General features: G+C 52.3%; 1 protein-coding gene across 1 annotated transcript in view; it reads left to right on the top strand.

The window, feature by feature from the left end:
• The window catches only part of UNC13A (unc-13 homolog A), a 62,771-nt gene that overhangs the window by 5,768 nt on the left and 31,764 nt on the right, over positions 1 to 25,239 (top strand). The window contains exons 2-16 of the mRNA XM_081815312.1: positions 3,951 to 3,980; positions 4,612 to 4,711; positions 6,608 to 6,725; positions 8,031 to 8,154; positions 8,794 to 8,867; positions 9,729 to 9,783; positions 11,694 to 11,729; positions 14,613 to 14,820; positions 18,130 to 18,660; positions 18,922 to 19,033; positions 20,825 to 20,871; positions 23,845 to 23,923; positions 24,087 to 24,092; positions 24,571 to 24,642; positions 24,929 to 25,148. Coding sequence (XP_081671438.1) covers positions 3,951 to 3,980; positions 4,612 to 4,711; positions 6,608 to 6,725; positions 8,031 to 8,154; positions 8,794 to 8,867; positions 9,729 to 9,783; positions 11,694 to 11,729; positions 14,613 to 14,820; positions 18,130 to 18,660; positions 18,922 to 19,033; positions 20,825 to 20,871; positions 23,845 to 23,923; positions 24,087 to 24,092; positions 24,571 to 24,642; positions 24,929 to 25,148 — 1,812 coding nt within the window. The remainder of the gene's footprint in view (positions 1 to 3,950; positions 3,981 to 4,611; positions 4,712 to 6,607; positions 6,726 to 8,030; positions 8,155 to 8,793; positions 8,868 to 9,728; positions 9,784 to 11,693; positions 11,730 to 14,612; positions 14,821 to 18,129; positions 18,661 to 18,921; positions 19,034 to 20,824; positions 20,872 to 23,844; positions 23,924 to 24,086; positions 24,093 to 24,570; positions 24,643 to 24,928; positions 25,149 to 25,239) is intronic.

Here is a 25,239-nt window from a genome sequence, read left to right as displayed (position 1 = left end):
CTGGCAGGTCATGGAGGAGGTGCCCAAAGACTGGAATTCACCTCAATTAGAATCCAGGGTCATCCAGACCAGGGGCACACTTAGAACCCAACCAAATAATGCAAATAGTAATGATACTGGTAATGGTAATTATAAAAATATTGGTCACGACAGCGTAATAATGCCGATTCTAATAATGATGAAAAGGAAAAGGGAGCAGGAAGAGGAGGGAATAAGAGAGGAGGAGGAAGGGGAGAAAGCCCTACTTCTCTCCATTTCCCAGATGCAGAAACTGAGGTCCAGAGCCTGGTTGCGCCTATGGGAGTCCCCAGCCTGAGCCCCTCCTCCCACCGTCACCGATTCTGCCCTGGCCAGCATCTGCCGTGTAACCACATTAATCGGTCAGCGCTGATGGGGCCCCCAAGGGCCAAGCTGGCTGCTGACAGTCGTGAGGGGGCGTCTCCCGCTGGCCTGTCAGAGGGGCTGGCAGTGGGCTCCTCCCCCACCCGCCACTCCCAGCTGTCGCGTTGCCCACGTCCTCTGTGCCCACTTTATAAATAGCCTTGTGCGTGTGACCAGGAGCCCGCGGGGGAGGGGTGGTGCTTCCGCCCCGGTGACCCCAATACTGCAGCTCCACTCGAGCTCGAGTAGCGCCAGAGAGCAGGGGGAAAGTGGCAGGGCAGAGATGGGATGACTATGGTGGTGAAGGCGACAATGACTTGGACGGTTTACTGATGGGGAAGACAGAAGGAGATAGACTTGGTTCCTTCTCGGAGCCCCACCAGCCCCTTCCTGAGCCCCCTCCTCCTCTGAGCCCCACCCCTGATGACACGGGCTCCTCGGCCTTCCTGACCCCCTCCCCCACCAAGACCTTCCTCCAGTTCCAGAGCTTCCTTCCCTAGTCTTCTCTCCTCTACCCCTTGCCCCATATCCAATATCCCCTCTGAGTTCTCCTCCCCACCCAGAGCCCCTTCCTTGATTCCTCGTTTTCTCTCTGAGCCCCCTATCTCACTCGGAGTCTCCCCCTCCTCCCTCTGAGTTCCCACTGATGAACATACATTGATGTCCTCATCCTGGACTCACTGAAGGGGTCTGGGAGCCTGAGACTGGCCTCAGCTGTCAGAGCTAGAGTGTCCCCACCCCCATCACTCCACCGCTGGTGGAGCTCACTACCCTCCGGCCCACTGAGGCTTAAGGAGGAGGAAAGTGGGCAATCTGAGGGAGTGGGGATGAGAGAGACGGAGACAGATGGGGGAGGGGGGGAGAGAAAGAGAACCAGGAGGAGGGAAACAGAGAGACACTCCATCCCCCACCAGGAGGAGAGGATGGAGGAGACAGTGGATGAATGGCCTCCCCTCTGAGCTCTCTCCCTGGTCTGTAAAAAGGGTTACAGAGCAGGAGCTGTGGGCTGGGGCCCAGGCCAGGCCTCGCTAGACACCAATCAGCCCCTCATCTCTCCCTCCAGCCCTTCTCTCCCCACTCTGCCTCTCCTTTTTGCTGGTCTTCCCTAGAGGACACCTGTGTGTCTCTCTCTTTCTGTGTCTCTGTCTCTGATTCTTGTGACTTGTTGTCTACCCCCTCCTCTTCCTCCCTGCCTCTCTTTCCCCATGTTGATCCCTCCATGTGTGTGTGACTTTCTCAGCCTGTGTCTCTTTCACCGTTCCTCCTCCCTGCCCTGCCCCTGCCTCTGCTTCATCCCTACTCCCAGCTTCACAGTCACCAGGTGTGCAAGCAGGAGCTCCCCCATGGCCTACTTGAGGGAGGTCTGTAGCTCCTGCCGGGTACAGTCCGAAGTGTCCCTGGGCTTCACTCAGCCCCAGGGTTGAGGGGCTGGGCAGTTGAGCTCCCTGTGGGCTGAGTGGGGCTGAGGGTATGAGAGGGAGCCAGTGCGACAGGAGCGGAGCATGCCTTCAAGAGAGGGGGGCCTTTGCACGTGCAATTATGTGCCTTGAACAGGAAGGTAAGGAAGATAGCACATGGTGACTGATTTGGGGGTGTGGGAGGAAGGGAGACAGAGACACAAAGATAAAAGACAGAGAGAAAGCCAGATCTAGAAAAACAGAAAGAGAGAGATGGAGTGAGAGAGAGATGGAGGCCCAGAGATGGGGATTCAGTTGCCCAGTTTCACACAGCACTGTAAGCTGAACCTGGCTCGTCTGACTCCATGCTGAAATGGTGCTCATCACTCCTAATATCCCTCTGCACTCTAACCTCTCAAACCCAAACCCAGATGTGATGAGTACGATGCACAACCTATTTGCATTTAAAGTTTGGGTCTTCTTGGGGGCGTTGGCATTGGCATAGGAAGGTCTCTCCTGCTCTGCAACTCAGTGCTTCTGAGCTTCGATCCCCTGCCCCCCCACCCCACTACCACCAGACAAGTACACCGTCTGTCTGCAACAGAAACAAACAGTATTTACTGACGAGTGTTTAGAACTACTCCACGTTCCCCACCCTTGATGGGAATTCTCTCTTCACTGGTTTCATTCCGGTACTTTTGCAAGACAGAAACTCAAGTGATGAGGACAGAGACATGAACCCAAGATGGGAGGCCACGGCATTTGCCTGAAAAAGGGCTGAACTTGACTCTCAAAAGAAAAGAGAGAATAGAAACACAATTTTGTTTCTAGGAATTTACCCTTCAACTTACCTGCACATACTCTTTAAAACAGAAAGTTTCTACAGAGGGTGTAGAATGCTGCCATTTGTGTAGGAAATAAAATAATGCACAAAATGCACACGATCGCCGAATCAGAAACCGTCTATCTCTATCCACTACAAGGAACTGGTAATGTTGATTGCACCAGGTGGGATTGTGAGGGCTGGGGTAGAAAAGAGCCTTATTCTCATTGTATGCCAATTTCTGGGTTGCCTTGGATTTTGTAAAATGTGCCTGTATTGCCTACACAAAGAGAAACATTCATTGAAAAGGAGAAAGGGAGAATTGTGGAAAGCAGGAGAAAGGGCTCAGTTTGGGAGCCAGTTTTGGGTGGAGACAGAGTGAATGGTGGAAAAAGATGTTGGGGGCAGCTGCAGGGTGCGAGAGATGTTGAAAGTAAGTTTAATATCCTGTGAGAAAAGCCAGTAAAGAGTGGAATTGCTTCAAGTCACTTGGGACTGTGGGGTGATGTGAAACATAAAGAGACTGGACCACGTGGGACCCTGATGTATATTTGGGATTCATCTTTCATAAGCAAGTTGGGCTGGACAAGCTCTAACAACATCCCAGCCAAGGCTGGGATGTCTCTGTGGGCACTACAGAGCCAGCTCTCTGGGCTGTTCCATTCCACCTCGCCCAGTCCCCTTTGAATATTAGACCTCAAACCCCTGGAACATTTGGTAGGACAGAATGAGCTGGATAATTGGGGGAGAAGTCTCACTGGTCTGACAGGTGGAGGGGGTCATCAGAGATTGCCTTTCTCCTCTCTCTCTCCCTCCCTAACTGTTCTCTCTTGGCTGCAATCTTGGAGGGCTTCCTGTGGGAGGCTTCTCCTGTCCCCTGCCCAGCTCCTTCTTTTGAATCCTGTTTGATTGTGGGTAAGGGCACAGCTGGAGGTGGGGGAGCTTTGGGGGAATTTGATGGGGAGGGAGGAGGGGCAGAAATTATGCCCAGTGTCCAGATTTCCTTCAACCCCTAGGTCTGCCTGTGCTCATCTGTCTGATGGCTTCTTTCTCTCCCTCTCATTCCTGCCTCCCTCCACTCCTTCCTGTTTCTCTTCCTTTCCTTGTCTCTTTGTCTCTGTCTCTGATCTCATCTCTTTATCTTGCTTTTGTTTTTGTTTTCTGTTTGGTCTCTTGATCTCTTTTGCTCTCTATCTTTGCCTTTCCTCTTTGTCTCTTTCTTTCTGTGTCTCTCCCCCTTCTGTCTCTCTTGTTATATTTCTATTTTGGTGTGTCTCTCTGTGTCTGTGTCTCTGTCTTCTCCCTACTCTCTCCCCATCTCCCTTCCCTATCTCTGTCTCTCTCCACAGTCAAAAAAGCCAAGTTTGATGGTGCCCAAGGTAAGTGGCCTCTATTCCTACCCTGTCCTGTGTTGTCTGTCCATCTATGTCTTGGAGAGATAGGGGAGGGGGTCTGAGCCAGTGATAGGGGACTTGGGCTGCATGTCTGCTGAGCATCACAGAGTGTCAGACTTGTCCTGGATCCCAAAGTCTCCCCAGCCATCTCCTGGAGAATCTAATGGAGGTGGTGCTCACCCTAAACCAGGGGCCCTTCCCAGGATCCTGAGAGACAGGGTGGGGATGCTTAGATCAGGCTACAGGTGGGAAAAGTGATGCTCAGAGAGTGAAGGGAGTTTCTTACTGTCAATTTTGTTCCACTATCTGGGGCCTCAGTCTTCCCAGCTAAAAACCAAGGCTATTGTACACAGTAATTTCTAAGCAGCAAGATTAGACATCCCTGATGCCTAACATCTCCCTGAACCAAGGCCCTTCCCTTGCACTCTGAGAGACTGGCAGGGAGGGACTCTGGGGTATAGGCAAAAAAACAGCTCAGTATATTGGACATCATTATTGGACTGTGGCCCCAAGTACACGGAGACCCTGGGGCATCACAGCAGGGTCATCTAGAGCTTGGGAAGGGGGATGGGGGGTCCCTGAGTTCCTGTGCTGACCCCTGCTCTCACCACTACAGAGAAATTCAACACGTACGTGACCCTGAAGGTTCAAAATGTCAAGAGCACGACCATCGCTGTGCGGGGCAGCCAGCCCAGCTGGGAGCAGGATTTCATGTTGTGAGTCTGCAGTGACTGGGCTAGCATGGCCTGGCACCTTGCTGGTCCCACAGAGCAGAGCTGGACACCTGCGTGTCGTCTGGGACTCCACTCCCTCCTCCCTCAGCCCCGTGTCCAGCCATCAGCTTTGCCTCCAAAGCACTTCCTAAATCCAGTTGCTTCTCTTTATCTCCATGGCCACCAGCCAAGTCCCCGCTGCCCCACCAGCCTCCGCCCCTGGCCTCCTGCTGCTGCCCGCCTCCTGCCTCCCAGCAATCTGTTCTCCTCCAGGCAGCCAAGGGGATATTTTTAAAACTGCAAATCACATCCTGTCACTCTCTAAACTTGCCCGTGGCTCATGGCTTGTGAACCTCAGAACAAAACCCACACTCCTCTCCACAACACCCTCTTTCCAGGCCTGGCCCCTGTGAGCTGCCAGTATCTCCCTCCATCTCTCCTGGCTCACCTGCCCCAGCCACCTCCACCACTGGACCATTCCTCCAACATGTCCAGCTTGTTCCTGTCCTAGGGCCTTTGTACTTGCTCTTCTCTCCTCCCTGCTCCCCCCAGCAAGGTCCTTCTCGTACTTCGAATCTCCACTGAGTCACCTCCTCAGGGAAGCCCTCCCTGACCACCATCCCCAAGCTGCGATTGGAGAGTAATTTCAGGCCTAGCCACCAATTATCACTTTAGTCATTTGTGTGATTTCTCGACACATTTCTGGCCCCTGACCCCAGACTGTGAGCTCTAGGAGGCTAGGGCCCAGTTGGTCTCTGTCTCCACTGTTAGTCTCACCCCCCATGCCAAGCACAAGGCCTGGCACACAGTAGGTGGCTTAATAAATATTTGCCTAATAACTGAATGAATTCATGATCTGGATCCTCCCCTCAACCTGGAGCCACTCAGGGCCTCATATTACATCCCATCTTCTCTGATGATGACCAACAACTAGTTCTATGCCCTTTTCTAAGGCTTTGATTAAATCAGTTTTCCCCACAGCCCTGGGAGGGCGAGTGCTATTCTAATCCTCATTTTACAGAAGAGGAAACAGAGGACCAGAGAGGCAAAACCACTTGCTCAGTGTCACACAGCCTATACTTGGCAGAGCTGAGATTTGGACCCAAGCAGCCCTCAAATCCTTGAGCAGAGCTTAGCTGAGGACTAGCAGTGGTGGAGGCTATGAGAGAACTCAGAGTTGGGATCTTGGAACAGAGGAATTTGGGGAAAGAGGGGAGCAGCAGGCCCTACAATTCTAGAGAAGATATGAAGGGGGAGAAACAGTGTGGTCCTCAACTTCCTGAAAGCCAGTTACTGAATGACTAGGTCATAGCTATATGTAAAGAGAATCCTTAAGATAAATCTTTGGTAAATTGGTAAATTCAGTGAACTGGACATTCACCAAGGATTTCCCCCAAATCTGCCTATTTCCAGGGTGGATCCTGCAAGGAAAGCGCTTAGAGGTGGTATCATTCATGTTCTCAGGGGTGTCCCCATATCATTGGATAGAGGTGACTCTGGGAAGGATGGAGGCATCCGGAATGTCCTTATCCTGGGGTAATAGGGAGCCACAGTGGGTGTTTGAGCCTCTTCCTCCCTTAGCCAGTACTCTCAGGGTCTAAGGGCTCAAGGATGAGCCAAGAGAGTTGGGGATGTAGGAGATGTGTGTTATCTTTCCCCACTCCCTCCTTCCTGCTTGTAATCCTGGTTCTGCTGTGATACCCTGAGCATGTAACTTAACCCCTTGGCCTCAGTTTCCCCTCTGTAAAACAAGAACCACTGTGTTATCTTCTTGGTAAGACTCACCCAGGCCTGGGTTTGAATTCCAGTTGGTTGCATGTCCTAAGGCAGGTGAACTGACTTTTCTGAGACTTCACTCCCTCACTCCTACCCCTTCATGTCCCTCCCCTCTCTCCACAGTGAGATTAACCGCCTGGATTTGGGGCTGACAGTGGAGGTGTGGAACAAGGGTCTCATCTGGGACACGATGGTGGGCACCGTGTGGATTCCCCTGCGGACCATCCGCCAGTCCAATGAAGTGAGTGGTGGGCTGAGGGTTGGGGAGGAGTGCCTTGGAGGGACCCAGAGGCCAGTGGCCTACACAAGATGAACATGTATCTCTGTCCCCCAGCAATGTTTGTGATGGTGGCTCCAAAGTCACCAGGGTCTGAACTCCTTCCATCTTGTTGCTCTGCCTTTCTCCCTGTGCAGCCCAAGAGGGCTGCTGGAGGATCTCCATTACATCTGCATTGCCGTCAAGGGAAGAAAAGGTGGCAAGGGAGGGGGCTCACCCTCTTGGTTAAGGGTCTAACCTGAAAGCTGCTCACAGTACTTTACTCACATCCTATTGGCTAGAACTTAATCACGTGGACACTTAGCTGCAAGGGAGTCTGGGAAAAGTAGTCTTAAGCTGCACAGCCCTGGGCCCAGCTGTAAATGTATTTCTATGGAAAAGAGGAGGAGGGTTATTGTGGGTAATTAGCACTTTGTGCAGGGAGAAGGCTACACCAGCCCTGAAGGTACTAGACAATAACCTTGGCCTCCTCCCTGGCCTCCAGGCCTTATATCTCACCCCTTCCACTCAGACACTTCTTGCTGAGCCCAGCGGATTCTTACCACCCTAGGACCTTTCCTTGCCATCCCTGCTCATCTCCTTTGGAAGGCCTTCTTGATGGCACTTGCCTACATTGCCAGTCTCATCTCCCCTACCCTGCCCCCCAACCTCCACCCTTTATACGCCCCAAGGATGGCTTCTGAACCTTCGAATGTGCTGTTCCCTGGGTTCCAAGTATCCCTTCCATCACTCTCTAAGCTCAGCTCCCATGCCCTCTCCTCAGGAAACCTTCCCTTACTTCCCTTTGAATACCCCAGCCCCCCACTCTCCTTCTGGCTCTGCCCTGACCTCTCCAGGCTGGAGGTGAGTGTGTCATGCTCTGTCTCCTGTGACTGCAGGACTAGTTTGGTCACTTGGGGTGGGGAATTCTCCCATGGATGGGCATCAGGATTTTTATTTGAAGCTAGGGCCACATACACCCATGAGAGATGAGACATGGCTGTGCAAGCTTGGGACCACCCCTGCCTGGCCCCACAGGGCCTTCTCTCCAGGTCCCTGCCTCTGGGTTCCTTGGACCCACCATGTTGCTCTGGACCAGAACCTTCTCTCTGAGTCTCAGTTTCTTTGTCTGTAAAGTGTGGGCATGACCCTTGCTCTTAGGGTAAGGGTAAGGGTGAGATGGGGGGAAGTGCATCTTCTGTGAAAGTAGAGGACCTGCTGGTCAATGTGCAGTAGATCTCTGCTCCATCCTGCATCACTTTGGACCCTGTCACTCACCCCAATCCCCAGGAGGGCCCTGGAGAGTGGCTGACACTGGATTCTCAGGTCATCATGGCAGACAGTGAGATCTGCGGCACCAAGGACCCCACCTTCCACCGCATCCTCCTTGACACCCGCTTCGAGCTGCCTTTAGGTGAGTGTGGGGGGCAAAGGACCCTCACCAGACCCAGGAGAATGGCCAGGCCTGGGTGGGTTCAGACTGCCCTTCATTCTGAGGATGAAGTTTCCTATCTCCAGAGGAGAGAGTTTCCCAGTTGCAGTGAGTCAGCGGGACATGCACCTGCCATGTGCAGAGCACACCCCAGCCCCCCTAGGTCACCAATGGGCAGCAAATTCTTCTTGACCCATGGAGCTTGGGTCTGAACTGCCCTGGGCTGGTCCTTGGTGAGGTCCTAGGATGCAGGGTGAGCTGGAGATAGGAGGAGAGACAAACAGAGACAAAGAGACATGTAGAGAAAAACAGAGGCAGAGACACAAAGAGGCCTCTCTTTCTCTCTTGGAAGCAGCTCAGTTCTCTCCACAGCATCTTTCCAGGAACCTATGGTTTCCCCCACCCTTGGAATGCTAGGAGGCATCTCCTCTCTCATCCTCCATTCATTCCCAAGGCAGCTCTGGGTGGTGGGGGGGGTGGGGGGTGGATGGGACACCACCCTGTCCTCCTTTCCTCTTCCTACACCCCCTTGAGACCAGCCCATAGGCCTGCAGGATGCACTGGATGGAGGCTGAGGGGCAGGGAGGGGTTCCGGACTCACAGCCAGGGCTCCGCTTCCAGACATTCCCGAGGAGGAGGCGCGCTACTGGGCCAAGAAGCTGGAGCAGCTGAATGCCATGCGGGACCAGGATGAGGTGAGCATTGGAGGGGAGACTCTTCTTTCTGTGCCTGTCCCTCCCTCTGTCTCCCCACGTCCTCTGCTTTCTGTCTCTGTTTCGCTCTCCACTTGTCTCCCTCTGTCTGTGTCTCTACCTGGGGACAAAATCAGAGCCTCATTTGGTCCTGTCTCAAAGCGATGAGGACATCAAAGAACATACAGTCCACCAATGATGGAACGATTTCAATCGGCTCGAGTCCTGCCCTTGCCAGATACCCTCAAGGAGACACAGGCCCCACACAGCAGCCTTTACATCCGCTCTCCGCCCCACACCCCTCAACTCCTCGGGTCATGCTTTTGGACTTTTCAAAGTTCTCCCCCACCAGCCCTGGCCTCTTCACCCCTGTTCTTCCATGACATCCCCCTTCTTCTTGGCTCTGTATTACCACAATGCAAAGACCCAATGGGGCCCAGAAGGCAGCCTTCGGAAGGCGAAGGCCGGGAAGAGATAGCAGGCAAGACCAGAGCTCTCTTCAGTGGGAGGTGGAGTACAAAAAGGCAACACTCATATGATAATAGTTTTTGTCCAAACTTCATCGCTGATCTTTCTTCTCCTCCCTGCCTCAGTTTCCCCCACAGCTCTCTCTTTCACCCACTTCTATTTGTTTCTTTCCCTCATCTGTGTTTCTTTCTTTTTCTGTCTCTGTTTCTCACTGTTTCTCTCTGTGTGTGTGTGTGTGCGCGTATCTTTTCCTGTGGACATCTGCATCCTTCTCCTGCAGACAGAGTGGATTTGGGAGGCAGGGGTAGTCAGGATGGAACAGAGCAGAGCACCATCTTGGTCCTCTGGCTTCTGGCCCCTCCTGAGAGGAACACTCTCTCCTTCCCTCCCTCTCAGTATTCATTCCAAGATGAACAAGACAAGCCTCTCCCTGTCCCCAGCAACCAGTGTTGTAAGTACCTCTCGATTCCTCCCTGGGCATCAAGTGAAACCTCATCCCTCCCCTACCCGTGACTGTCCTGAGTAACAGGCCACTCCCCTCCAGAGGAACAGGTCTTAAGAGCACACAGTATCTGCTCACGGTGCAGTGAAAAGAAAAGATCCGGGACTTGGATGTGAGTCCTGTCTTGCTGTGTGGTCACAGGCATGCCAGAATCCCTCTCTGATCCATAGAGTCCCTCTCTTTGAAATAGGGCATCTGACAGTGCCCTTACTCTGGGGGCTGTTGGAAGGGCACGGGAGAGTCCTTCTAGAGATTTGAAAAACACTTTGCAGACTCTCTAATTCCATTCATCAGATCCTGGATGAGGACCTATAACTCATTCGACAAGCTTCCACGGGGCCCACGCAGACCCCACCCCCCAAGCAGCCCACAGTCGTGCAGACAATCCTGCTAACACAGGTACAACAGGCACGTACAATGCACGAAGGCTGTTTCATCTGCCCGTTGTCTTAGATAGAGAAACTGAGGCCCAAGAGGAGAAGTGACTTGCCCAAGGTCACACACTCAGCAGGAGGCAGAGCTAGGATTTGAACTCAGGGTCTGAGGGATTCCAACTTCGCTTCTCTTTCCACTGCTCTGCATCTATGGATAAGGATGATCATGTTCCTCTGGCTACCCCCGCCTCCATCAAGGCTGAAGTTTTCAGGAGTGTTTATCTTCCTTGGCCTTGTGGATACTCAGATGCACCCAGACCAGTTCTCCATGGGCCAAGGAGGTGTCTGTCCCCTAAGAGTGCCCTCTGAGTCCCCCGGAGTGGGGAGGAAGTGACAAATCATATAGTCTCAGGGCAGAGCCCCACCCAACATTTTGACCCCACCCCACCTTTCTACCTCTTTCTCCTTTTCCATCTGCTTCCCCATCCCCCTCTCATGCCCTTTCACAGTCTCCCCTGTATCCGTTGTCGACCCCCCATATGCCCAGGATGGTAATGATGGAGCCCGGTGGGTGGAGGGGCTGGGGGACTGCAGTTGGGGAACCCCATTTCCACGCTAATTTGGGGGTGCTATTGAGAAAGTCCTCTGACTTCCCTACCTGGGGAGGGGTCATCACTGCCCTAAGAAGTTACTAACCCCCTTCCTGGTGAATGGGGTCACTGAAGGATTAAGGTGGGGACAGTGTCAGGCAAGTGGAGACAGGAGCAGATGATGAAGAACAAACACATGGACAGGTAGCCTGACGGGAGGGGTGGGTTCGATTTGGGAATGGAGACCTACCCTTGGCATTTACCTCCGAGTTCTTTTGAGAATGTTTCATCACGACCATGTTTTGGAGGAGGCAGCCAAGTGTCAGAGGAGATAGGATTCTGGTCCAAGGCATTTTTCCACCACGCCAGGTGCTGAGGATGAGGGGATGAGGGAAGATGTGGTTCTCTCCCTGGTCCTCAGAGGCTGTGTGACTTTAGGCTGCTCACTCTACCTCTCTGAGCCCTGTTTCTTCACCCATAAAATGAGCAGAATGACTAAGACCCACCCATCAGGAGTGTTTCAAAGTTTAGATTTCCAATTCGGTGTTTCTTTCCTTGTATTCCAGAAGGGGGAGGGAAAGAGTGGGGAGTGCTGACTCCAGAGTTCAGAGTTGGAAAACCCTGGGCCTAAATGCCTCCTTTGTTACTTCCTGGCTGAACTTGTGGCCTCTGCGAAAAATTGGGATATACCCCCAGCCTCTCAAGGTGATGATTGAAGGTGTCACAAATGTCACGGGTTAAAGTGATATTCTGAGAAGATACTCAGGGCAGGAGGGGATCGGGGTCCTGGGGTGGGAGGAGGAGATGGGGAAAATGAGGAGGATGGGGGAGTCCCCCTCCCCATGCCCCCCCTCTGCCTGCTCCCTTTTATTATCTCTGCCCCTTCTCTTTGTAGGCAACTGGAATTATTTTGGCTGGGGTGAGCAGCAGAGTAAGTACTCAGCTTGATGTTCTGGGAGGCCATGGGGAGGTGGGTGCCTTGGCAGCCCTGAGGCCCCCGCTCCACCGCCAGGGAAGCAGGGAGCCTATGACGGGCACACTGGGGCCTGAGGACTGGCAAGGCCCCTCATGTGCCCTCCTGTCCCCTGACCGTTAATGTCTGTCTTGAAGGTCCTGCTCTGTTTGGTGGGGACTGGGCACCATTATTGGGGTGGAGGGATTCAGCTGGGAGGAGTGGGCATTTAGACCAGAGACCTGCCTGTCTCCAGCTGGGCACTGTGACCCCTTCCCTCCCCACCCCGTTCCCCATGTATAATGTCATCTCCTCTCCTGTGACTCCTTCCTCTTTTTGTCTCCCCATCTTCCTCCTCCACCTGGAAATGGGCCCCAATGTCACTTGGTAGTGGTAGATATAGGGTGAGAGGGTTTCAGAAGGGGCAGCTAGGCAGGGACCCCCAGGCACATATCACTCCAGAGACCTCAGCTTCCAAAGTTCCCCGCAGTCTTCCTCCAATTTAACCCTAGGGGAAGGAAACAAGTCACCTCTCCCCCACACACACACAACTGGATGCTTATTTACCTCCCTGAGGAATAGCTCCCTTTTCTCCATGTCCTACCCCTTCCAGAGAAATCCAGTCTTCTAACCTGAGCATGAATCTACCTCCTTCCCTCTATCCCACCCACTGGGAACTCCTCCACCGGGTGCCCTTATCCTGATGGACAACCTCCACTATGCCCTCCCTCCAGGACCAGGGAAACTGTTTACAAATACTTTGATCCAAAACAATTTGTCAAAAACCAATGTAGCCAAAATAGGCATTTGGCAAACAAGAAGGCTTGGTAACAGTTTGCCACGAACAAACAATACAATCAAAAACAAAGACGTTTTCGGCCAAAACCAATTTGGCAAAAGCTGATAATTGGGTCAAGAAGAACAAAGACAATTAGGTCATTTCATCAAAACCAGAGTGGCTAAAATGTCTATCGGGAAGCAGGCAATTTGTTAAGAACTATTTGGTAAAAAGCAGAGTCTGGGTGAAAGCATCCAAGAAAAGAATCCAATAGGAATTCAATAGAAAGCAATTTGCCCCTAAAACAAAACAGTTTGTCAGAAAAAAATTAATGATCTGGTGAACACGCCCACAGCCTCATGCAATTTGGTTGGAAACATCTTGGCCCGGTCAAGGACAGTTTGGTAGAAAGAATGCCCATTTGGCTAAAGACTATACATACCCAGGTAACTGGGTAGAAAACAAGTTGGTCAAAGGAGCAATTTGATGACACTGATGAATTGTCCAGAGTTCCCATGGGGGACTGTCTGGGGTTTCGGACCCCCCACTTCAGGCTTTTATGGCCTCACAGTTACACCCTGATGCCTGCAGATGTGGAAATTCACATCTACTTCTGCCTAAAAGGCCAGCACTCAATTGGATGGCAGCCGCGTATGACAGGGACAAGATAAAAAGCTTGTAGGTCACAGTGGCCCAAGTCACTTGAGAAACCAGGAAGCCAGAATTACCTTGGTAAGGCCAGCTTCGCTAGCTGAAAATGAAGTTAAGGTTTCTCAAAAGGCAAAATAGGCTTGGGAATGAATCCAACTAGCTCTCTACGTGAAGTGTGAAATCAATTTTTTAAACAGTTTACCACATTTTAAGAAATGGACCTATTTGTCAAATATATAGAAACAGAAACGATTAGCTGGGAAAAAACTAGAAGGTTAAAATAATAAGGCAAGAAAAACACACAAACATCTGGGAAATGAGCAAAAAAACTTACAGGGATAAAAAGGGGCAAGCCGCCTCCTTGGCATTTAATGTCACCAGTAAATTGATGCCATGGTCAAGAGTATCATAGGCCACCCAGTCAGGGTTTTGATTTAATTTTTTTTTTTTGCAACCCATTTGTTTTCAAGTGTTGTTTTCTATTTTATTTATTTATTTTTTTTAGAGAGAGGGAGAGAGAGCACACGCAAGTGTGCCTGAGTTCAGGGGGCGGGGAGGGGCAGAGGGAAAGAATCTTAAGCAGACTCACCACTGAGCGCAGAGCCAGACTGGGCTCAATCTCACAACCCCAAGATCATGACCTGATCGGAAATCAGGAGTGGGCCACTTAACTGGCCGAGCCACCCAGTGTTGCTTTCTAAGTGAATTGAGTCTCTCCCATCCCACCACAATCTAACATCCTTCCACACTGTTCTCTTTTTATCAAGGAAAACAAACCAAACTAAAACGTCCCTTAATTCTTATAAAACACTTGAAGTTCAGCAATTTCACCCTGTTGCATTTTAGCGATAGATTCTGAGTGTGTGGTGATCTTGCCAACCTAAGAATCTAATCCTTTTTGAGGGCTGTAGTATCTGTCAGAGCCTCTCCTTTGTTCCTACACGTGTGAGTTCAGATCTAGGATCCGCATCCTCGGACATCATGAAATCTCTGAGGGTTAAAGGAAATAAATACTCCACCTTGTCCTCTAAATGTCCCCCTGAGTGTTTGTGTGACTCACCGCGTGATGGAAAAACTCATCTTGTTTTCAGAAAACCTGGACTTTAGCAAAGTCCATTCTCACATTTGAGCTGAAGGACACTCTCTAATTTGTCCTTGTCCTCCTCACACTGTAGGACCTACCTTGGACCCCAGACTATGAGCTCAGTCTGACCGGCAAAGCAGGGTTTTCACCTCCCTTATCCTAAAGCCTCTACTTCTATCAACATGGCCCAAGATCCTTCATTCATTCTGGCAAAGATTCCTCTTCTTGGGTTAGCAGCCAGTGAAGATTCCCTAGTCTGAGAAGTCTGAGAGACTGCATTGGCCTCCATGGTGTGCTCTCCCTCTCCCTTCCCTCCTCACTCTCTTCCGTCCCCTCCTCTCTCTTCTAGATGATGACCCTGACAGTGCAGTGGATGATCGTGACAGTGACTATCGCAGCGAGACAAGCAACAGCATCCCACCACCTTATTACACTACATCCCAACCCAATGCCTCAGTCCACCAGTATTCTGTCCGTCCACCACCCCTGGGTTCCCGGGAATCCTACAGTGACTCCGTGCACAGTTATGAGGAGTTCTCTGAGCCACGGGCCCTCAGGTGTGTGATCTGTGGAAAAAGGGATCCGCGTGTGTGCATGTGTGTGTATGTGGCTGTGTGTCCCAAAGTGGAGAGAGGAGTAGGGAACTTGGGCAAGATGGAGGGGGAGGTAAGTGGGTCTAGGAAAGCACCATCCATACTCTCTTATAGGTAATAGAGCCCTTTCTTTACCCTTGATCTCGTAAGAAAATCTCCCAAGCTTGGTAAAAGGGCATCTGCTTTGGCTGAAGAAAGAGGGATAAGTCAGGAGGCCCCTGAGAGGTGCCCCTGAAATACGGGGGTGCCTTGCCACTGGGGCACTGGTTTCTGTGTACTCTCTCACTGGGCAGGGGAGGGGTAGGTGGAGGAAGAGACTAGCATTCATGGAGGGTGGTGAAGCATAGTGATATTGGAAGGACTCCCAGCAAGCAGCCAGCTGGTGGTCCTGGCATGGTGCTGCCCAGCCCTCCCTAATGGCCTGACTCTGTGTTTCTGGCTGGCAGCCATGGGTACGGTGACTTGGGAGCTGTCCCTTGAAAGTAGGCTGTCCCTAGATCTGTCCCATAGGTGGGTACCCTGGCCCTCACGGGCCATGCCACTGCCCTGTGCAGGGTGCTGGTCCTCAAACCTAAGAGGCTGACACTCGTGCCTGCCATCCTTCCTCGCTGACCTGATCACCCCAGCCCTGGCTTCCAAACAGAATGATGATAAACATGATATTAAGCAGATTGAATGTTTGTAAAGCGCTTAGAGGGATGTCTGAAAGTGCTACACAGGGACTGTTAGGTACACAGCACAAATAATAGCATTTGGAGGTAACCATGCACCCAGCGCTGGACCGGCACCTTCCCTTCATCATCTCATTTTATTCTCTGGGTGGGAATACTATTGGTCTCATTTGGCAGGCAGGGAATCAAGGCACAGAGAGGTTAAGTCACTTGTTTGAGGTCACACATCTGGTAAGTCATAAGGACTAGTGTTTATGGTGAACCTATTGGGTGCCAAGTTTTGGCCAGGTATGATCTTTGGTTGTGGGTCTTTTTCCTAAATATTTGTTCCTGGAAGAATACATTTCCTTCACGAAAGCATCACTCGCATTCATTTGCATACTCAAGGTAAGCAATTATGGGAATAAAGTTTCAACGTATTGGAAAGAGTTGAGAGTAAGATATGAAATATTAATAAACTATTAACTCTTTTAGAAGAAGGAAAAGTCTTCTCTTGGAGAAAAAGAGCTGGAGAGTGACCATAGCATCAGACCCAGAGAAAGTGCCAGGAAGTGTTTGGTTGGAGGAGTCTGTCTACTGTGAGCATTCCTGGGACAGAATGGGGTGGGAGAGGTTGGAGAAAGAGGAGTCTTCTCCCCTCCTGCTGTGGTCAGGCCATGCAGGGGTGAGGGAGAGGATGCAGAGGCAGAAATGGCCTGTGTTCCCCTGAGAGTGACTCAAGCCACACTCCCCAGCTATCCTATGGCTACGCTGCCTAGTGCTCGGTGATCCGAGAGGCTAGGGACACAGAGCCAGACACAGACATTCCATCCCACAGGTCAGGGCTTGATTGGAAGGAGCGACCGGACTCTAGCAGTGGGGAAGGGTAGGGAGGGCTTCCTGGAGGAAGGCGCCTGGGAGATGGCCCTTGAAGGATAAATGAGAAGTCTGAGGAAGGGAATTTCAGGCAGAGGAAACAGCTCAGCCACAGACTGGAGAGGTGCAAGGTGCCAGATCATGCAGGAAGGCCCTTGCGTGGCTAATTCAGGGCCATGGGAGCCAGGGGAAGCGTCTGATTGGGGTAAGAGCTGTGTTGGGACTCAGTATGTCAGAGCCAGGATGGGAGGATGGCCCCAAAGCCAAGCCTGGAACAATGTATGTGGTGCCTGAGGTTGGAGGTGGAAACTTCCAGGCCCCTGTTGGGATCCCAGTCCTAGGCTGCCCCCCCTTACCAGGGACTCCAGAATGTGCTGGGCTGGACTTCAGGGGTATTCATCAGCAGAGGGAGCTTGGAGTCCTTTCCAGCCAAGTAATACCTGCTGATCCCCCACCTGTTTCCTGCCATCTACAGGGATGGGCACTAAAAAGCAATCAATGAAACTCATAAACTAGCAAACAATGGCTAGAGGGAGAAACCCCCATTTTGATTGCTACAGCATCCCTGGAGCTGGCTGGAGAAAGGGGTCACCGTCACTGAGAGTGGAGGAAGTATTTAAGGCAAGGAATGATGTTTGTTGAGTGACTGAATGAATGATTAGAAGGGGGATTAGGGGTGGCCCATGTGTCATGCTGCCTGCCCTCAGGCAGAGATAGAGATTTCTTCCTAGTCATGTCCAGCACGATCCAGGGTGCATATTAGGAACATATAAAGACCTGGCTTGGCCAGAGTGTGGGCGAAACTCACTCATTCAAAGAAGTGACATTTCAATGGGCACCAAGATTTTGCCAAATAAAGCACGTGAGGAAGGGTGTTCCTGGCAGAGGGCACAGCAAGGGCAAAGGCCCAGAGGTGGGCACAAGTGTAGGGTTTTGGAGGAACAGTGAGAAAGCCGATGTGGCTGGAGCAGGGGGAGAGAACGGAGCTCGGAGGGAGATGAGGTGGGGAGGCTGGGGGGTTTGGGCCACCCTGGGTGTAGGGCATGGCACAGATTCTATTCCAAGGTCTCTAAGGAGCCACGGTACGGCTTAAACAGGGAGGTATGCGATTGTCTTTATGATTTGAAGAAGTCCCTCTGTGGCTTCCGTGGGAAGCAAGGACTGTTGGGGATAGGAGTGGACGTTGGGGCTGCATCTGGTGGAGACGGCAGAGCCTGGACTAGGGTGGGGCCCGGGGTGCAAGGAAGTGGATGCATTTTGCATATGTTTTCGAGGTAGAGCTGAGGAGACCCACTGCAGGGTCGGCTGTGAATAGAGGTGGAGGCAGGGAGACATGGGACCCTGGTGAATGAGGAGGCTTGGTGGTAGGAGGATGAGGTTGTTTCAGGAGCACTAAGTCTCCAAAGGCTGGAGGTGAGGGCACTAACTGGGGTCCCCAGCACGTAAGAAGAGCATTTGCAGTCTCCCCAGTACATGGATGGGAGTGACGCACAGTAGGTCATTAATGATCACTAATGTCATCGATCGAGTCTATTGCCTCTACCACCAGTGGAAACATCAGGATGGCCGAGATTTTTGTTTCTTTTGTTCATGGCCGTGTTTCCCAGGTCCCTAGGGCAGAGCCTGGTGCGCAGCAGGTGCTTAACCAATGCTGAATGAATGACTGGGTGATGGAACCTGTGTGACTGGGGCTGGGTCAGGCAGCGGCCCTGGGCCTCCGCGGCTGAGCCCTGGCTGGTCCCCACAGCCCCACCGGCAGTAGCCGCTATGCCTCCTCGGGGGAACTGAGCCAGGGCAGCTCGCAGCTGAGCGAGGACTTCGACCCGGACGAGCAGAGTCTGCAGGGCTCCGAGATGGAAGACGAGCGGGACAGGGACTCCTACCACTCCTGCCACAGCTCAGTCAGCTACCACAAGGACTCGCCGCGCTGGGACCAGGATGAGGAGGAGCTGGATGAAGAACTGGACGAGGAGCTGGAGGAGGACCTGGAGGACTTCCTGGAGGAGGAGGAGGAGGAGGAGGAGGAGCTGGAGGAGGAGGAGGAGGTGCCTGATGACATCGGTAGCTACACCCAGCGTGAGGAGGTGGCCGTGGCTGAGCCCAAAGACTTTAAGCGTGTCAGCCTCCCACCGGCCGCATCTGAGAAGGAGGAAAAAGCTCCGGCTGTACCTGCTGAGGCCCACGACGTGGCCAAGGCAGCCCTTGAGCCGGCTGCGCCGGAGGAGGTGCCCACAGCTGAGCGGGCACCTGAGCCGGAACCCCCCAAGTCGGAGGAGAGGTAATGGGAGGGGATCAAGGGGCTGTCACGGGGTCAGTGGTGCTGTGATGGGGTCAGCATGGACCTGGGGAATGGAGGGGAGTTTGTCACAGGGTCATGGGTGGGGAAGCGGAAGGGAGCCTGAGAGGCCCGTCACAGGGGGTACAGATGGGTCATCGTGTCTCTGAAGGGCCAGAGAGGCCACGGAGGACCTGACGTCGCTCCAAGGGCGGAGGGTCAAGGGAGGGCCGGCCCTGAGCCTCATGACGCCCCTTCCCTCAGTTTCAGGCGACGAGAGGATGAGGAAGGCCAGGAGGAGGGTCAGGACTCCATGTCCCGGGCCAAGGCCAACTGGCTTCGAGCCTTCAACAAAGTGCGGCTGCAGCTGCAGGAGGTGAGTGAAAGTAGAGCCGCCGGCCGGTCAGGCCCATGCCCCGCCCGCCCCGGTCCCGCAACCCGTCAGCCCACCTCCCCGCGTTTCCCGTACCCCACCCACCCTGGCCATTTTCCAGGCTCTGCCCACACGGATCACGACACGCCCACGGAGAGCTTGGCCACGCCCCACTTCCGCACACCATCCACCTCGCCTACGCTTTCGTACATCCTGGTCTTTCCATGGCTCCGCCCACACCAACCTGGCCCCACCCACACCTGTCATTGTCCTGGCCCCATCATTCCTGGCCCAGCCGCTGTCCAATCCGACCCCTCTCTGACCCTAGCTACACCTTGGCTTCATCTGTCTCCAGAAGGGCCCTTCCCTGTTCTCACCCATGCCTGCCTGTCCTCTTCCCCAACCAGCTGGCCCCACCAAGGCCCAGCCCAGTCTCCCCCATGCCAGCCTGGAATTTTGAGCGGGGAAGAAGGAGAGATGAGCTGGAACCTGGAGTTAGGTCATGGTTACAGCCGCGTCAGAGGTCAAGTTCATGGACAGGGGTAGAGGTTAGGGATAGGGGTAGAGATCAGAGTTAGGGCAGCAGTCAGAGATCAGAGGTCAGGGTTAAAATTGGTGTTAGGGGGAGGAATCAGTGCCTGGGATCACACTGGGTACCAGTGTCAGGGCTGGGGAAAGGTTTGAGGGCTGGTCAGAGAAGAAATTAAGTGAAAGATAGATTAGCATTAGGGTCAAGGTGACTGTTCAGATGGGCAGCAGGGTTGAAGCCATTCATTTACCTCTTCAGTTGCTCAAGCTGCCCTAGGCTGGGGACAGAGCAGTGCCCTTATGAAAGGGGCCCTTCCAAACTGGGGTGAGGTTGGCAATAGGAGATCCTAAAGAAAGTCCCAAAGTCTTAGACCATCAAACATCAGAGCCACAGACATTTCAAATCAAATTTCCTATGTTTTAAAACAGAATTTTATTTTTTTTAACTAAGTAATCCATTCACATGGTTCTAAATGCAAAGAGTAGAAAAGAATATGCAGCGTAAAGTCTATTGAATAACTTCCACTAAGTCAGCAAATTAAATGGAAAAACAGCAGCTACTCTTGTAATGGAACCAATCATATGACAAAAAATAAATAAATAAACATGGGCAGGCTCTCTGGGTTTCACAGAAGGGGCATAAAACTAATCCAAGACAATCAGGAAAACTCCCTGGAGGATGTGACACTTAAGGAAAAGTGATATCCAAAATACTTCAATAAGACTTCAGAAGAGAGGGCTGGACCCTCCCCACTCTTCGCCCACCATGTCACCCTCTAGTTGCATAGGAGGTGGGGGTGTCAACCCTGGTTCTGCCCTGAGATCCGAATGACAAATGGAGGCCGGTCGGAGGCAGTAGGTGGGAGGGCATACAAAGAGCTAGCACAGCTCAGGCAAAGGCCCTGGGGTACAAGATCAGATGAGCAGGTGAGGCTGGGAGAATGACAGAATCTTATGAGTGTTTGAACCTGTCCCTGAGAATCCCAGGACTGTAGAGCATGAGCTCTTGTTGGAGGTGATACTAACACATCCCCAGTTTGACAGACCAGGAGACCAAGTTCTATTGAGATTGGTGGTAGAGAGGAGCTCTTTTCTCCCCATTTTACAGATGGAAAACTGAGGCCCAGAGTAAGCTTAAGGACACACAGTGAGGACTAGGCCCCAGGCCTCCTGACTCCCAGCCCAAAGGGGAGACAAAAGTGGGTGGGGAGCCTACCCTGCCCTGGGGAGAGATTGCCCCACTGACCATATCTGTTTGTCCTACAGGCCCGAGGAGAAGGAGAGATGTCTAAATCCCTGTGGTTCAAGGGCGGGTGAGTAACGGAGTTGTGGGGGTAGGAGGAAGTGTTGACCCCAGAGCTTTACACCATAGCCTCAGCCCAGTGAGGGCAGCAAGGGGTTCCATTTAGACAGGGGACAGACCGAGTGACAGATCGGGGGAAATAATGTAGTCACTATCCTAAGAGATTCACCACAGACAGAAGCCAAAGATAGAACACACTGAATCTTCACAACAAACCCACAGGAGGCCTGCTACCCTTATTTTACAGGTGGGGAAACTGAGTCCAAAGAGGTCCATGCTTTGCCCCAACTGCTTACATTATTCAAGACCACTTCCCCCTAAAATAAATGTAAGATAAAGGAGAAGCCTATTTCCTGCAGCATATCTCTGTAATCGTGGAGTGAATTTTTTTTTGCTTTGATTCTCTTTTCATTTTATTTTTATTTATTTATTTTTGAAGATTTTATTTATTTGAGAGATAGCAAGAGGGAGCACAAGCAGGGGGGAGAGGGAGAGGTGAGCAGGGAGCCCAATGTGGGGCTCAATCCCAGGACCCTGGGATCATGACCTGAGCCGAAGGCAGACGCTTAACAGACTGAGCCACCCAGGTGCCGCTTGATTCTGTTTTTAAATATCTCAGATTATTGCTGTGGCTGCTGGCTCTTTAATGATAATCACTTGGTCTTATGTGGAGCAATTCGTCGTATCTAATTTCTTAAATTTCTAATTTTGGGGCTTTTTTTTTTTTTTAAAGATTTTATTCATTTATTTGACAGAGAGAGACACAGTGAGAGAGGGAACACAAGCAGGGGGAGTGGGAGAGGGAGAAGCAGGCTCCCCGCAGAGCAGGGAGCCCGATGCGGGACTCGATCCCAGGACCCTGGGATCATGACCTGAGCTGAAGGCAGTCGCTTAACCAACTGAGCCACCCAGGCGCCCCAAGGGCTTTCTTTTTTTTTTTAAGATTTTATTTATTTATTCATGAGAGACAGTGAGAGAGAGAGGCAGAGGGAGAAGCAGGCTCCCAAGGAGCAGAGAGCCCAATGCGGGACTCAATCCCAGGACCCTGGGATCATGACCTGAGCCGAAGGCAGACGCCTAACCGACTGAGCCACCCAGGTGCCCTCGGGGCTTTCTTTTCCTTCGGCATCTGAGTGGTGAGGTTAGAAGATGTAAAAGATATTTTTAAGTTCCATTAATGTTTTAAAATAGCAGCAGGTTGGGTGACTGCCTCTCTTTGTACATCCTTTGTACACAGAGGCATAGAGACAGAAGCTGTGACTCCCAGATGAGTAGGTGTCCTGGGTTGGGGAGCTCAGGACGCAGGGACTGACATGAGGATGTACATGTGATTTATGGAGGAAGTGCCCTCAAGAAAAATCTGTGAGGCAGGCAGGATCAGGCAGGGGATGCAGCCAAGCACAGACGTAGTTCAGGGGTCGCCACACCTCTGCCTGATGGAGCAGGGAGCACTGGTACCTGAGCAGCCCCCCCAGGGCTTGTCCGGAGTCATTGGCTGCCAGACATCTCTCTCAGTGGCCAATGGGAAGCTTCTGGAGAGGAGACACACCTGAATCCTCTTTGGGATGAGAGCAGCTCTCAGTAAAGTGAATTTGTACAGGCCACAGAGCTCGCTCAGATCCACCAGCTACACCAAAGCTGCCAAGAAGCAGTAGCCTAGATTTCCATTTCCCTTCTTCCCATCAGCTTTGACATGATTCCTTCCAGAACAGATTTTAAGATTTTATTTTTTTATCTGCAAGAGAGAGAGAGAGCATGAGCAGGGGGAGAGGGACAACAGACTCCCCGCCAAGCAGGGAGCCCGATGTAGGGCTTGATCCTGGGACTCTGGGATCATGACCTGAGTGGAAGGCAGACGCTTAACTGACTGAGCCACCCTGGTGACCCATTCCAGAATAGATTTTATTTTCATTATTTATTTATTTATTTATTTGACAGAGAGAGAGAGACAGTGAGAGAGGGAACACAAGCAAGGGGAGTGGGAGAGGGAGAAGCAGGCCTCCCACGGAGCAGGGAGCCTGATGTGGGGCTCTATCCCAGGACCCCAGGATCATGACCTGAGCCGAAGGCAGACACCTAACGACTGAGCCACCCAGGCGCCCCTAGATTTTATTTTTTTAAAGATTTTATTTATTTGAGAGAGAGAGCACTAGTGGAGGGGAGAGGCAGAGGGAGAGGGAGAAACAGAGAGAGAGGGAGAAGCAAGTTCCCTGCTGAGCAGGCTCGATCCCAGGGTCGGGGGATCCTGACCTGAGCCAAAGGCAGACATTTAACCGACTGAGCCACCCAGAGGCCCCAGAATAGATTTTAAATATACATATCCATTTTCCAATTTTGAGCATAAGGAAAGGTTTCATGAATATCTTAGTATATTATTTAGATTTGCCTTAATTCAAATTTTCATTAAACGTGGGCAACTGCATCATCTCCCCATTCCCCAGATGAGGAAGCTGACGTCCAGTGTCTTCATTTCCGAGGGCCGCTATGACAAATTACCACAAATGTGTAGCCTAAAACAACAGAAATAGATTCTTCTACAGTTCTGGAGGCCAGAAGTCCAAAATCAAGTTGTTGGCTGGCCCACACTCCCTCCGATACCTCTAGGGGAGAACCTGTCCTTGCTTTGCTAGCTGCTGGTAGTTGCTGGCAATCCTCAGGATTCCTTGGTTTGTAGATGTGTCACTCTAAATTCTGTCTCTTGTCACATTGCTGTCTCTCTTTTTATAAAGATCCAGTTATACTGGATTAGGGGCCCACCTACTCTAGTGTGACCTCATCTTAACTAATTATATCTGTGATGACCCTATTTCTAAATAAGGCCACATTCTGAGGTTCGAGGGGCTAGGACTTAAATGTATCTTTTTGGGAGACATAATTCAGCCTTTAATATCCACGGAGATCAAGTGATGTCCGGGCCTCAAGTTATGTCTATTGGAGGAAGGGGGAAGCCTGGGCCCTTGACATCCCTGTGTGTGTCTTGCAGCCCTGGAGGTGGCCTCATCATCATTGACAGCATGCCAGACATCCGCAAGAGGAAGCCCATTCCACTCGTGAGCGACCTGGTGAGCGCCTGTGCCCTCTTCTCCCCCAGCAGAGCAGGCCTGCCATAAGCAGTGCTCAACTTATACAACTGCCCATGGCAGACCTGGGACTGGGAGCTGGCAAGGTGTTCTCTGGAACTAACGTAATCTGATTTCTACCCTGCCTGCTGCATGGACACTTCAGGCCATGGTGAGTGATGGTGACCTGGGCCTTCGGTCTCTATCTCTTCCCAGGAACTGCCCCCCCAACTAGGATCTTTCAACTGGCCCCAGCCCATGGGTTCTGGGTGGGGGGAACCCTGCCGTGTCCTACAGTTTATGGGTGGAGGAGAGAGCAGGTGACTCACGACCTTGGTTCATGGAGTGGCTGGTAGTTTTGTCCTGTGGCTGGTGATCATGCCAAGTGCAGCTCCTGAGTCTGGTGGGGGATGGGTGAGTCAGGGGTGTGAGACTGCACACCTTCCAGGGTCCCTTCTAACCCGGAGCCTCTGTCACTTTCCAATTCTTTGCTGGCTCTGCTCCTGCTGCTGTGACCTGTTTCATATTCGTGGCTGTGGCTTCAATCCGTGGCTGGTGGCCCCAAACCATGGCTGTGGATTCTGCTTGTGGTGACAACCCCATGGGTGTGAATCGACCCCTGTACTCCCTGGGTGATTTCCCTGCCCCAGTCCCTGGTCCAGTCCAGAAAAGCAGGCATCACCTCGGCCTTGGCCTCCAGCACTTTGAACAACGAGGAGTTGGTGCGTGGGGCGCCTCCCCTTCCACTGGTTGAGGGGTGGGCTGGGCTGGGGGTTCCTGCAGGAGGAGGAGGAGAGTGTGGCCGAGACAGGCATTCCTCGCTCTCTGCTCTCCGCAATCTAGTTTCCAGAATTGAATTGTGCAACACCCTGTCAACATGATCTGTGCACAGGAAACGTGCTCCCACAGTGTGGGGGCAGGGAGAGGGACTGGGACTTTACTATACTCAGCAAGGGGATGAGGGCGGGGCAGGACAGCGCCCCATGCCGGCCCCCTCCCTCCCCTCAGAAAAACCACGTTTACAAGAAGACCCTGCAAGCCTTAATCTATCCCATCTCCTGCACGACGCCGCACAACTTCGAGGTGTGGACGGCCACCACGCCCACCTACTGCTACGAGTGCGAGGGGCTGCTGTGGGGCATCGCGCGGCAAGGCATGCGCTGCACCGAGTGCGGTGTCAAGTGCCACGAGAAGTGCCAGGACCTGCTCAACGCAGATTGCCTGCAGCGTGAGCGCGGGGCTGGAGGGGCGGGGCTCCGCGGAGGGGGGGCGGGGCGGGGCAAGAACCGGGGCGGACTCCTCTGCCGGAGGATTGGGGC

Source organism: Leptonychotes weddellii, chromosome 1 (assembly GCF_054177405.1).
Source record: "Leptonychotes weddellii isolate Sample4059 chromosome 1, ASM5417740v2, whole genome shotgun sequence".
Classification (NCBI taxonomy): Eukaryota; Metazoa; Chordata; class Mammalia; order Carnivora; family Phocidae; genus Leptonychotes; species Leptonychotes weddellii.
Note: the sequence above shows the minus strand (reverse complement) of the source record. Positions and strands in the feature narration are given on the sequence as shown.